The sequence below is a fragment of the Aptenodytes forsteri genome, unplaced genomic scaffold, assembly GCF_000699145.1.
Source record: "Aptenodytes forsteri isolate BGI_AS27 unplaced genomic scaffold, ASM69914v1 Scaffold284, whole genome shotgun sequence".
Taxonomy (NCBI): Eukaryota; Metazoa; Chordata; class Aves; order Sphenisciformes; family Spheniscidae; genus Aptenodytes; species Aptenodytes forsteri.
The window spans coordinates 2,062,438-2,076,428 of NW_008794445.1; the positions used below are offsets into that span (position 1 = coordinate 2,062,438).

The 13,991-nt window shown below is 40.8% G+C and overlaps 1 protein-coding gene across 1 annotated transcript; it reads right to left on the reverse strand.

The window, feature by feature from the left end:
* Positions 1–13,634, reverse strand: DDX17 (DEAD-box helicase 17; the record flags this gene model as incomplete). Its single annotated transcript, XM_019474830.1, is given in 13 exon segments — positions 1–386; positions 1,063–1,302; positions 5,546–5,605; positions 6,015–6,076; positions 6,552–6,662; positions 6,988–7,160; positions 7,249–7,409; positions 9,749–9,890; positions 10,182–10,247; positions 11,002–11,135; positions 11,270–11,369; positions 13,414–13,593; positions 13,596–13,634. Coding segments are annotated over 13 exon segments (1,854 nt in total), but the record flags the coding sequence as incomplete, so codon positions are not given.
* Positions 13,635–13,991: the final 357 nt, after the last annotated feature.

Sequence of the window (13,991 nt, forward strand, 5' to 3'; positions counted from 1 at the left end):
GCGCCCCACCATCCCTGCATACTGCTGTTGGGTAGTGCTCTGTGAGGTTCTCCCAGCGGTGGCAGCTGTGGTGCTGGCACCATAGCCACTAGCACTGTACTCTGCAGTGCCATAGCCACTCGTGCCATAGGCAGCTGCTCCATAGCTCCCTTGAGTGTAACCATACTGGCTCTGTGCTGCCCCAAAAGCAGAATTTGGGCTCCCGTAGGCACTGCCATAGGTCTTGTTGGCTCCGTTGGCATAACTGTCACCACGCTCACGGTCTCTGAAGCCACCTGAGTCTCTCCGGCCCTCTTTCACTCCCCGGAGCCTCCTGTCACACTCTTCCTGGTACATCAGGTTAGGGTTGTTTACTGAACTGCTCGTTCGGTAACGAGAACGACCTCCTGGCGATGGATATATTAAGATTTAGTACCGTGAACAAGTCTTAAACAATGAACTCTGGTACAATTATGCCACCCTTTCTCCCCCTTCTATATCCACAATTTTGCCCACAAGGAGCAAGTTCTTTTGACTGACTATAACTTCCCTGCACCGCTGTGCATACGCCTCTTCGTTTTGTTCAAGGTGTAAATGTGAAGTTCAAAAAGGGTTCTTAATGCATGTGCTTGGAGACAAAAACAGAAGAAATTCAGGACTAACTTAGAAATATAGGGAAACTTACTATTCCTTCAGGGAACGGGAGGACAAATAGTCTCAGTCTCTGAAGGCAAAGTCAGCATATCCCTTTACTGATTTCAATTTTGCACATGCATGCACACACATCCTGTTGCCTGTGCTTAGGTAGGAGCTGCAAGGAATCAAGTCAAGCAAAATTAACTCTGTGTGGACCTTATCGGGGGGAAAAAAAATTCTATCACTAAGGTAAAACAGTGGACTACCTCTCCGTTGGACAGAAGTACTACATCTACATAATGTGTTGAGACCTCAGGTACAAAACAGCTTTATTACTAATCTGTTATCTTAGACTTGCACTTACTACTTCCCTACCCTCCTTTAATCTTCCCTCCCTCAAAATGGGGAACCTATTCCCTGTGTAGCCCTTTTCCCATGTGCCTTTACCTCCACCACCACCTCCTCCTCCTCTGTGGTCCACAAGCTGCATCAGTTTTGGATTGATGGCTTGATTGGCTTCTTCCAACACTTTGATAAGCTCCCTGGCTTGTTTCAGGTTTCCTGGTGTGAAGAAGGTGTAGGCAGTACCTTTGTTGGTACTACGTGCGGTACGGCCAATACGGTGCACATAATCTTCAGAGCTGTTCGGATAGTCGTAGTTTATCACAAATTTAACATCTTCCACGTCTTGTGAAGTGCCCAGGTGCGAAGCACAGTGAAGGGGTGGGGTTGAGGAAAGGGGAGAAGAAGAAAGGACGTGCCAACGAAAGGTGGGGAGCACGAATGCAGGTGACAGTAATAAGAAAAAAAAATACAAAGTTAGTAATTGCATGGAATAAATACAAGACAGACTCATCCCAAAAGAGTAGAAGACTCAAATTTAAGATCATCAGGAACAAAGATCAGTGTCCTGAAAAAACAGTGGTAATTTTAAAGCAGTTTTGCCCTGCACTCAAATTCATCCTCCCCGGAATGCATTTCTCTGTCTTCATGTGTCAAAGACACTGATGTTTGTGAATGAGCTAACTGAATTTCATACTTTTTTTTTTTTAAACACAAAAACCACAATCTGGAAAGTGAAAATGCCACCATCAGACAGAGCAAACTGGGGTGGAGGAAGGGCAGAACTGCCATGGTAAAGCTTTTACTCTGTTGGGAGAAGTCTAACAAATAATAACGGTAATGAGATCACTTACCTTCCACTTGGTAACATGAAATAAAAGGCAATCTTAAAAATATTTACTTTTACAGTCCTAATAAAATACAGTGAACTACTTTCCCTAGCCTAAAGCTTAAGACACTCCAATTACATTAGTATTATTCAGCCAACTCATTAAAAATTATCCAGACTTAGAATATCTTAACTCAGCTTTGTAGTTATCACCAGAATGCATTGCACTAACATTTCACTGCGCTGTTCCGTCCAGTTCTGGCAAGCTTTTGTAATTTGGACAATCCTGAATTCCATTAGCAATTCCCTACTTCCAGTGTCAGCTGGAAGCAGGAAATGAAATGACCAAAATTGCTTTGTATACAAAATAATATTAAAATTTAGAAGATCAGAACTGCACACCTTTTGGAAAGTCAGACTTTGTAAACTTATGGGACAGAAACTAAGTAAATGTTAGTGTAACACTTCAGTGAAAGCACCTCAAGTACCAAAAGCACCTATTTGCTATAGTATACAATACTTCAAAAAGCATGGTATTACAGTAAGTGCCCTAACAGCTCATAAAAAAAAAAATTAAAAATCTGCATTTTAAGAAGAATATTCTGAAAATATCCAAGATAAAACACAGATTTTTGTGATTTCCTTTCTTTTTTTGTTTTTTTTTTGTTTGTTTGTTTTAAAGAGAGAAACATTCTCTGTTTGTTACCAGACCGATGCACACTCCCTCCTCCTGTGGGAAACCGCTGCAGCCGATCCCGTCTCTTTGCCTTTTATTTTTGGCGGCCTCCTTTCGAAAACTCCGCCCTCTGACACGGGACCACTGGAGCGCGGGGAGCATGCATCAAGGGTCCATGGCAGCGAGAAGTCCCCACACACGCTCGCTCTGTGAACTGGCTTAGATGCTTCTCTGTAGCCCCATTTGGTTGTGAAGCGCCGGAGAACCTGGGTTCAGGTAAAAGTTTCAGGTCCTCCAACGCTTTTTATCCCCTATTCGGGGTTCTTAGGGGCAATTGTCAAAAAAATGAAGATACAAAAATTACATCCAAAGGGTCAGACTGCATCTATTGCCCAGACTGCATCAATTTCAAAGGGGTTGTAGGAAAAATAAAAACAAGAGGGTTGTAGTGACAAGAGGGGGACTTTATGTCTGTTTCTTATTACAGCAAAGGGGGGGCTCCTCAGTCTTTGCTGACTCCAAAGTCCTGAATCACACCAAAAAAAGGGAGTGAGAAGGCAGGTTTCACAGGGGGCTGCGCGAGTCTCCAGCTAGGGTCCTTGATGCAACAGTTTTTTTAAAAAGGGGAAAGTGAAGTAAAGAGAGGAGTACGTATGACAGATTGCATCTTCACAGCCAGGGTGTAACTAGTCTGACAAGCTGCAGGCTACATGATCCTCAGACAGTCCCGTTTTGCACATCCATCAGTAGCAAAGCGACTTGAATTACCACAGAGGTTACAAGGACGTGCTTTCCCGGCAGAAAGCACAGGGAATTGCAGCTACCAATGTAGACGGAACTGACTTGACTGGGGAGGAGCGGGAAGAATGGGAAGGCAGGAAGAGGAAAATGCAAGGGTGTTTTCCAGACTAGAAAGCGGTCCTGGTAGAGCACACAGCTCGCTGAAGAAAGACCAGAGCAAGTACAAGACTCGGCTTCTCCAGTCTAGCATGCTCCAAAGTGTTTTCGCACACTCGCAATCTTCCTGCGCTTTTAGAAGATAATGTAGCAGGATCAAGAATTGAAACTGTAAATCATTTTTGACAGCTACCTGGGAACATTCCCTTTGTCAGACCATCAGAATACCCTATGGCACAGACAGTCTCTGATTATTAATCAGGAGAGAGAGAAACTAGCAAACATGCTAGTCTAGAGAGCTGTTTAGACCGTCAATGTAGATGTGCCCCCACCCCTGCACTGAGAATGATCTGCAGCTGATATCAAAGCTTCTGTTAAAGAAAACAAAACAAAACAAATTCAATGTTTTTAGTTTAATAGACTGAACAAAAAAAATAAAGAAAAAAAAAAAAATCAGTGCAGAGAGAGGACCTCACTCCAGGGAATTATCACAAAGAAGTCATTACGGGACTCAGAACTTACCTGGAAGAAGCTTTTTTGAAACCAATGTTCCATTAGGAAGAGGGAAAGCCCTGGTGACTCAGCCAAAAGGCGCGCGCCCCTGTTTTATGTTATTTAGGTAGAAGCCTTCACTTTCCAGGATCTTGGAGGAAGTCGTCCAGAAGTTTGCCAGTTAAGTGACTAATTTTAAGAAGCAGCAAACTCAGGGCCCCAAAATAAGCAGAGATGTTGTTCAGTAACAAGAAACAGACTCTGGTACCTTTCCCCCTTAGCTCAGGTGAAGTGGAGGATGGGAAGTGGGGAGACTGTTTTCTGAAGTGTTATCCAATTGAGTAGTTTTGCAGGGAGTGGTTTTTTTTTGAGGGGGGTGAGGCCGTTTTAAATGTCTAGGCAAGATGCACAAAGAAGCTACCAGCACATAGCAAGCCTGTTTAAAAAATGCTGCTAGGGAAAGCAGCTCTCTTTCATACAAACTGGTTTCAGGCCTCAGTCCCTTCTCCCAACAGGCCCAAGTTCTAACTGCACAGGTCCAGACATGACCCTAGAGGGCAGAGACTGAAGTCCATATAATCACCTCTCTGAGGAAGTGTTGGACATTTTTTGAGGGGGGAGGGGAAGGAGGGGTGAAGGTTGTGTGAACAAAGGCTGCCAAGTCTAGTAATGGTCTGCCTGTATTAAAGTGACCATATGATGCACAGCACAGCCACCCTTTCAGCATATGAAAAAAAAAGAGAGCTCAGATAACTGAGATTTTTAACAGCCAGAGATTTTTCGGAGCTTATTTGCAATGACTTGCAATAATTTTGTCTGAAGTTTACTACAATGAGACATCGACCCCCAAGTAGTTTTATCTTCCACCAAACTCAGGGAGGGGGCAATATTCAACGTCCATTATTAAACTCAGAGCACTTCAGAAGTCATCCTCCTCTTCTAGAGTGGGCAGATGTGTAAGGACTGTGCTTAGCACACACAGTGTTTCACAATACAAATATGCTTATTAAAAAAGGGGGCACAACTGATGCATCCAGACAGATCATTTTCATACTACCAGAATAGAGCTGTGCAATTTTGATTCAATTACACATTTGGGTAACACGATGTTAAAGGCCATATGTAATCTCAGTGGTCCTGCCTAGAAGGAACACAGAGGAGGGAAGGTTACATGTCAAGACCAAAGATCTGGAGCAGTGCTTTCTCAGATGTGAATACATCTGTGGGGTAAACATGCATGTACACTGGGGTTGGTATGTTCAAATCTGTGGTGTGTCATACAGGGAGAATATTAGCTATTTGCTGTTGAAATGCTCTCCCACAACTTCCTACTTGAACTTTATCTGACACGCTCTGAACTGAGAGCAATCCATCCCTATCACCCAGCAACAAAAGCTGGATTTGGGGAAGAAGTGAGTGTGGTGGAAGGGTTGGGTTGCATAATTGGACGTCTCTTCTCCCTCTTGGCGATCGATTGGTCATGCCTAGGCCTTGCTGCAGACCAAAGCCTGTTCATTAGGAGCAGGAAGAGACTTTGAATATGAAAGAAAAAAAAAAGATTAATGTTAAAAAACGTATTTCACATGTGGGGGAAAATCACGCTTTGAATTTTTTTTTTTTTAAAAAGAAAACATATTTCAGTCCAAAGAAGAAAAATATGCAGCAGTAGGCAAGAGTGGTCTATGTGTACAAACCTAGCCCACGAGATGCAACGTCGGTAGCAATGAGGATAGGAGCCTTTCCAGAACGAAACTCTGTAAAACAAAGCATGCTATGAAGTAAGATTTTTCAAAAATAAAGTTACCTGAACTTGATTTACACTACATGCTCATTTTCCAGAATCTAGGTAAGATGGGTCAATTTCAGAAACCCCAGCAAGTCAGGATATAACATGTCAACTATTTTTCAAAATCCAGCTCTCTGGGTTAAGCAATTTTCCCATTGTGTTTTTGTCAAAAAAAAAAAAAAAAAAAAAAAGAGAAGGAAAAAAAAAGAGGGCAAATACAAGTACTGAAATTAACAGTACAAAGGCAAAGGAAGTTCTTCTGAAGTGCATCTATTGGGTATAGAGACAAAAAAAAAAAAAAGAAGACCGGAGAAAAGCACATCTCAGTAAATTACGTACAGCAGCCCAAGTTATTCTCCCCTCAGTGATGGACTCACCATTAAGCACCCAATCTCTTTCTGGCTGACTCTTGTCTCCATGGATACACATAGCTGGCCAACTGCCAAATAGAGATGCACATTAGTATAGACAGAAAGTACATACATTAAAGGCAACAGGAAGCTTTATTGGCATTTCAGTAAAAAGACAAAAAATAAAAGACTTGAGAAATATTTTATTCCCTGTCCTCCTCTGGCCTGTATCTACCTAGCATGTATACCTGTTTGTTTCTTGCATGTCAAACCCACTACCTAAACAACCATCTAAGCCAAATCACATTTGCTGTATTGATACAGTCCCAATCAGCGTATCAGCACTCCGATACACTAAAAGCTGCCCAGCTTACAAACAATCCCTCTTGCACTAATGCTTTGATGGACTGGAACCTTCTAGGAAACCAAGACTGAATTCAGCCAAGAAAAGAATGGACAAGTTGTTCCCAACAATAGCATCATGAACATTTAAACCTTACTGCTTTTGATTACAATTTCTGTTTCCCACTAGAAACAAGGGGAGGGAGGGGGGAAGCTAATCACCCATCTCTGCGCATCCTTCGAGTGAGATCATCACATCGCCTCTTTGTCTCCACAAAGATGATAGTCTTGTTTTCCTTCTCTGCCATGATTTCTTCCATCAGTTGTATCAGTCTAAAATAGACATGAGCGCTAAGATGTATATCCACATATACAAGAATATAGGAGCACTCTCTCAGCTTACATTGAGAACATATACAACACGCATCCACGTAAGTAAGGCAGTATCACTTACACAGAATTTAGGGCTGTTGTACAATGGTATGGTTAGAATGTACGCAATAGATTAATTACAGGACTTACTTATTTTGTAACACTCAAAGGTTAAATAATACCACAAGTAACTTCACTATTTGGAATTCATATTTGGCTTACAAAGCAATGTAGATTTTTAAGTACAACCAAAAAAAGTGAAATGGTAGGAAAAAAATCAGCTTACTTATGGTCCTTCTCGCTTTCCATGCATACATCCACTATCTGCAGGATATTGTGGTTGGCACTCAGCTCCAAGTTTCCCACATTGATCTGAACGTAGTCCTGCAGGAAGTCCTCAGCAAGCTGGCGTACTTCTTTTGGCCAGGTGGCACTCCACATCAGAGTCTGTCTGTCAGGCTAAGGAAAAGGGAAAACGGATTTATTTAAGGTGCTGGACTTTGAATGGGAGACCAAAGGAGGCTGTCCTTTTACAAAGTTCACACACCCTTATCTGGTCAACAATTTTACGAATTTGGGGTTCAAATCCCATGTCCAACATCCTGTCTGCTTCATCCAGCACCAGGTACGTACACCGACGAAGGTTGGTTTTTCCTGCCTCAAGGAAGTCAATCAAGCGACCTGGTGTAGCAATGCAGATCTCCACACCTTCAAAAGAGAACGAGGAAAAAGAGTAAGGCTCTTCATTTGAATGTCAATTGTTATTTTTAGTCAGAATGAATCACCTTCCAAAGCAAAACTGTTTAAAAAAAAAAAAAACCCATCACCCGCATTCGTACCCAAGATTGAGTCATTTCAGAGAAGCCCTAGTTTCTTTTAATTTTTTTTTCCATTCTGAAATTACTGTTACAGTGCCACTGGAATAATAAATGCAGTATAGAAGCTAGAAGCTTACTGTCAGAAAACACCAGTGAAGATCTGTCCAAAAATCAGAAGTAAAATAAGCTTCTACTCAAGCCTGACCCACCTTTATCCAGAATTATGCAGTCTAGAGAGCTCTCTAGAAAAATAAGAGCGAACTCCAGCTAAACTCCCCATGTTAATCAAACATGAAGTGCTCCTCTTGCTATACGGGTCAAATTACCTCCACTTCCACTTTTTTTTTTTGTTAATATATAAAGCCAAAGCATGGGCTTTAATACCGAGTAATTATGCACCAATAGTGACAGACAACCATCCTGCCCGTATTTGTTAGCATAAAAATGAAATTCAAATATTCATAAACTAATATCAGGTATGGCAATTTATACATTCCCTAAAAGGAGGGACTGGTTTCCACCGATTCCCAAATCTTACAGGTGAGTCCTTCAGTGTCATGGAAATGTCCACAGAAAGTAAGTTTAGCAAAGCAGGGGGGTGAAAAAGATGAAAACCCCAACAGCTTCCTTGATACTCTGCATCTGTAAGTGCAGTATTTTGTGGCAACCAGATCTTTTTGTCTGTGTCAACCTGGACTCCTCAGAGCTGACAAAGCTGGGCATACTTCTAGTTTCTAGAAATCTAATTCTTGCATGAGCTTCATAATAGAGCCATTGGTCTGCCAGGGAGACTGAATAAACTGCAATCTGTTGTCAATGATGTACTCCTCCGAAGGAAATTCACTAAATACCCCAAAGATCACAACTGAGAAAAAAAAAAGAAAAAAGTTTTCTGGACTCTATCTATTCAACAATATTTGCTGCAGGAAATAGTAAGCAATCATCCAAAGACAGTAACACCTGAAAGGACTGAAAGCACTGCACCTGCCCACATCCTCTAACCGAAGGGTTTTCTTCATAAGCAGAACACCTATTTTATAGCACTCCAGAAAGGCGTGCAAAAACCCACCAAGCTGATCCTCCCAAGGTCTCTTCATGTGACCTTTGACTCTTCCATTGAAGATGCGTTTTCTGGACTATCTATTCAACAATATTTGCTGCAGGAAATAGTAAGCAATCATCCAAAGACAGTAACACCTGAAAGGACTGAAAGCACTGCACCTGCCCACATCCTCTAACCGAAGGGTTTTCTTCATAAGCAGAACACCTATTTTATAGCACTCCAGAAAGGCGTGCAAAAACCCACCAAGCTGATCCTCCCAAGGTCTCTTCATGTGACCTTTGACTCTTCCATTGAAGATGCTACTTTTGAATTGGAATGCACTACCACTTTCCTGAACAGAGCTATCCCACAGCCTTCCACCATGCGTGCCTTTATCCCATTACTGCAGTTTTCAATAATGACTCTGCAAACTGCAGTAAGTCAAATTTTCTGATTTCTTGAGTAGATCTGTATATATAAGCTTACCTTGATAATACTTCTTAGATCTTTTCACATAATTCTACTAATTTTTTTATCTAGTGAAGATGAAAGCCATCAGCACATTCCTGCATTTGAAATTATATGTAACTAGCCCTTGATATGAAGGTTAGGTCACCAGAGCACTACTGTGTTACAGTGGTTGCTCTAGAACCATGATTCCTCATCATTCCCAACTCCAGCCCCTTGCTATGTATTGAAAGACAGTTACAGAATGTTATGGGGTACATGAACAGAAATAGAGCCGAATGCCTAAGAAAAATTAAACAAAACAAAATCCACTGTCTAAAGTAGTAAATTAAGTTTGATTATTTGAACAAGTCTGGGCAGAAAACTTGCAATCTGGCTTAAGAAAAAAAAAACAAACATTCCTTAAACTTGCTGCTACTGCATTTCCTCAAAATAACCTGTTTTTCTGGCAAGTTTCCTTTCCCCCTTTCTGCGTCCTGATGATCTTCGCAAGTGGAAAGTTTAAAGAGAAAATGGAAAAGAAATCTAATATCCAAGTAAGTCGCTATACAACAAAGAAGAGAACTGTTACATGCACTATCATTGTAACTGGAGAAAGAGATAGCCGCTCATCCACGCACACCCCCCTCCAAACAGGTTTTAAGAAGATCATTTTATTTTTACAGACATTTTACAATACCACCTCCTCCAGAAACTGCAAACACCCATTTTACAATTACCTCTTTCTAGATCTCTGATTTGGGGACCTTTGGGTGCTCCTCCATATATGCAAGTACTCTTCAGTCTTGAACATTTGCCATAATCATCAGCCACCTGCTGCACTTGCTGGGCCAACTCTCTAGTAGGTGCTAGAACCAGGCACTGCAAAAGGAATCGATTCAGGATAGCCAAACTGCACACACATCCCTAACTTAAGGGCTCTGCAGATACCATAAGCAAAGTTGGACCATCTGCTCTTTATTAGCTAAAACATTTAAATGTCTTTAGACTAGGACAGTAATTGCACAGAATTTCAACTGAGTGGGATGTTCACATTGTGATAGTAAACATTTCTCTACTTACTATTCTGATATACCAATTAAATAAAGTACACATCTCATTAACGATGCCATGCCATACACACAAAAAGGAAGAGAATTGACAAGCACTTACAATTGGGCCATCCCCTCTCTCCAAATACGGCTGGTGGTTGATGTGAACAATTGCAGGCAGCAAGTACTAAAACAGAAGAACTTCAAGTCAAGACACAGGACTTCAGTATTCAATGCCCACGATCACCTGCCACGACAAGTGGATCACGACAAGAGTCCACTTAGCCTAACATCCCTTCAGGAAGCCAACACCTGATTTGAGAGACAGCAAGAAACCTTGGCTATCTAAAAATCAGGATTCTGCAAAACTAGATACTTGCATTTATCCAACAGAACAGAAGATTTTCAGAGCTGCTGACCAGTCATACCTGCTTTGACAGCAGCACAAAATATAGCTGCTCAGCACCTCTGAAAGGAAGGCTCATTTAAATTTGAAATCTTAAGTTTGCAGAATTGAGCAATCTTGGCTCTAACCAATGCTTTTCATAAAGGATAAAATACCTTCTTAACCACTGCAGATAAAATTAATGTATACCTTGAAGACTCAACCATTCTTTAACTTGCACAGTTAATAAAACAAATATGCTAAAGAGCACATACTGTTTTTTAAACCACAATGTAAGCATAGACCAAAAAGAAGTGACTAAGCATCCAAAAAGACAGACACACACAAAATACTTGCCTGTGAATAAGACAGGCTAGTTGAGTTGAGACTTAAGTCTCACCCACGATGCAATAAAGCAAGCTTTAAAAACATGTAATCATCTCCCTTTATGCTTGTACTACTGACAAGCCCAAAAACTACTAACAAGTAGGCAAGGGTAATTTCTGCAAAGCGACTAGGAAAACTAAATAAATAAATAAAAGGGAAGAATACATACTGCTAGTGTCTTCCCAGAGCCAGTCTGCGCAATGCCCACCATATCACGACCACTGAGGGCTAGTGGAAAGCCTTGGCACTGAATTGGAGTGGGTTCTGTGAAGTTCTGGTCCATCAAGGCATCCATCACATACTCTTAAGAATTTAAGAAAAGAAAAAATTTCTTAAAGGATAACTGAGGCTTCCGAAGACCTTTCAGAGAAGAGAACAGGCCTAAACAGTTACTGTTTTTGAGTAATCCTCATCTTAAAGAATGGCAAAATACTTACGCGGAAAGCTACACTGGTGGAAGGCAAACACAGGCTTGGGGCAGCCCTCCATTCCTCGAATTGTTATCTCTTTCTTTCTTCGCAATTCTTCAACTTCATACTAATTATGTGGAAAAAAGAAAGCAAAGACAAACGCTGAATGTCAGCAGGGACTTAAAGTGCATGTTTCTAACTATTAGCTCACTTCACACCTCTGGATAACAGCTTTGTTAGAGAACTGAATTGAAATGGAGGCCTAAAAAGGACTGCTTTCTTAAAGATTTTATCTTGAGATTGAGCTATCACATAGCTTCTCCAATATTCAAAGGTATGAACTCTCTATGTAGTCTAGAAGGACTAATGTCTCTCTTCTTCCAACCAGCCCTTTTTAATGAAAAGCGTATTGATATAGTATTTTTAAGAATTATACTCTTCTTCCAGAGGCCAGAAATGACCAACAGCTTCAAAAGTGATTAGAAACAGAGGATCAGATAAGAAACATGTTTTATGTGACAGTGCTAAGAACTAAAGAAAATAAATAGGCCCTAATACACTACGAACAAGCAGAAGGCAGGGCAATCCCCCTCCTTCAATTAACAAATTCCAGAGGTGGTTAAATACAGAGCTCTTGCTGGACAACTTGCAACTCAGAAACGTTGTCTGGAATCTTCTTGGAACCAGCACTTTTGCTCTCCATGAAAGGCTGGCAATGTCATAATGATACCCTAAGACCTCACTTTTTTTTTAATAATGGAACTTCTTAATTAACTTAAAATATTTCTGAAATGTGTATCTACATAAGCATAATTTTAGGATTAGAAAAAATGTTTGTCTTTGCCTAGGTTATCATGCAAGTCCAAGTGCACTTTGCAACATGCTTCCACAATTCATAACCTCATTCTAATGCTCATTAAAAATCAATAGAAAGATACATATCAATACCAAACATGCACTTAAATTTACTATTTGTGAGAATCTCTTGAGCTTGAATGAAAAGGTAAAAAAAGAAAACAACAACTGCGAAAAACGTGAAAATCCTTTTAGTTGGCTAAGGCAAAGACAGCTACAGCAGCTAACGCCAACTGTGGTTCAGTAGTTCAAGTTGTTGTCTCTTTAAAAAGCCAATGCCTCCTTCAATTCCTTTATGCCATATAAATATCTCATGAATATTTCACATGAAGATTTGTAAGTCTATGTAATTGTTAAGAACATTTTGTTTTGTTTCCTCATGTTAAGAATGAAATCTCTTAATTTCTAAATATAAAGACATTCAAGAAGGAAAAAAATACTCTAGACTCAAGTGGGGTAGGAAGGGGAGATTACTGTATCTACTGAGTAAATACAAAGTATTGCATCCAGTTTTGAGCCCCCAGTGTAAGAAGGACATTGTTTTAACAGGGCATGTCCAATTACGGGGGGGAAGCTAGAGGCTGGAGTACAGGCAGTACAAAGAAAGACTGGAAGCGCTGAATTTGTTTAGCTTGGGAAAGAGAGGACTAACAGGGGAATTTAACTGCTACTTTCAACTACCCAATGGGTCACTATAGAGAAGATGTTGCAAATAATTATTGGGGGGGATACCACGAGAAACATTAAGCCCTGGGACAGCCACCCAGAGATGATATTAACTCTCCCCATCCCTTGGGATATTCAAACTCAAAAAGACAATGCGCTAAGCAATCTGCTCTAGTTTTGTATTTAGCCCTGCTCTGAGCAGAGAATTAAACTAGACATCTCCCATGGCCTCTTTCTGCCTGAATGATGATGATAAAATATTCTTTCAAATGTTTCTCATATATTTCTGCCACTCGGTTCATTATTTTAGCTTCTTTCAGGGCCTCCCCAGTACTGCAACTCTCAAACCCTCCAAGTCTTACCTACACTGACAAATAGCTAGGCCAGACAAGCATTATGATGATGAATTACAAATGACCAAATGTAAAATATCTCATATAAAAACAGCTAAGAGCAGAAGCATCACCTCTGCTAATGTTAAATACTGAAGGCAACTAGAACCAGTATCCTGCAGAGTACACACATACCAAACAAGCTTAATGAAAAGACAGTTCTATTACACGCTGTCCCAGACTTCCTAGGACAAGTTTTTCCACTTGTGACATTTTCTGTTGTAGGCAAAATGGAACAGACAGGATCTGAAAACTTACTGGAGTAAGCCTGGCCACTTCCGGATGTTCCACATAAAAATTCTTCTCAAACTTGGGCAGTTCATTTAAATCCCATTTTTTCTTACGTAAACGTTCCCCCGGATTACCAAATTTCTTTGGAGGAAGAGGCCCTCCACGACTTGCTCCAAACCTGGGAATGTCAATGTTAGTTATAAGCAAGAGAACTTAATTACTCTGGAATTTGCAGGTTTCTTAAGCATTTTCCACTCTTTTTCCTCCCCAAGTTCACACATGAGCACGATATTCTAGCAAAAGTCACTCCTCTTCTCCCTCCCCCAATCACTATGATGGCATACAACTTCTTGAAGTAACATAAACCTGCCCTAAGTCAGTTCTAAACCCAGAACCATCTTAAAGTTTCCTTCCAGTACAGCCATCTGTAAGTCACTGCCTTAAAGCTCCTGTCTCTATGTTTCTACCTCAAGATTCCCTCCCTCGGGACAAAGCTGCGGGTACAGCTATAGCACTTTTCTTGAAACTGACAGTACACTTAAAACATGGTTAGATGAAAGGGATGAGAAAAATCTCTAGTTGTAAGTTCCTTGTATCTCTCCCAA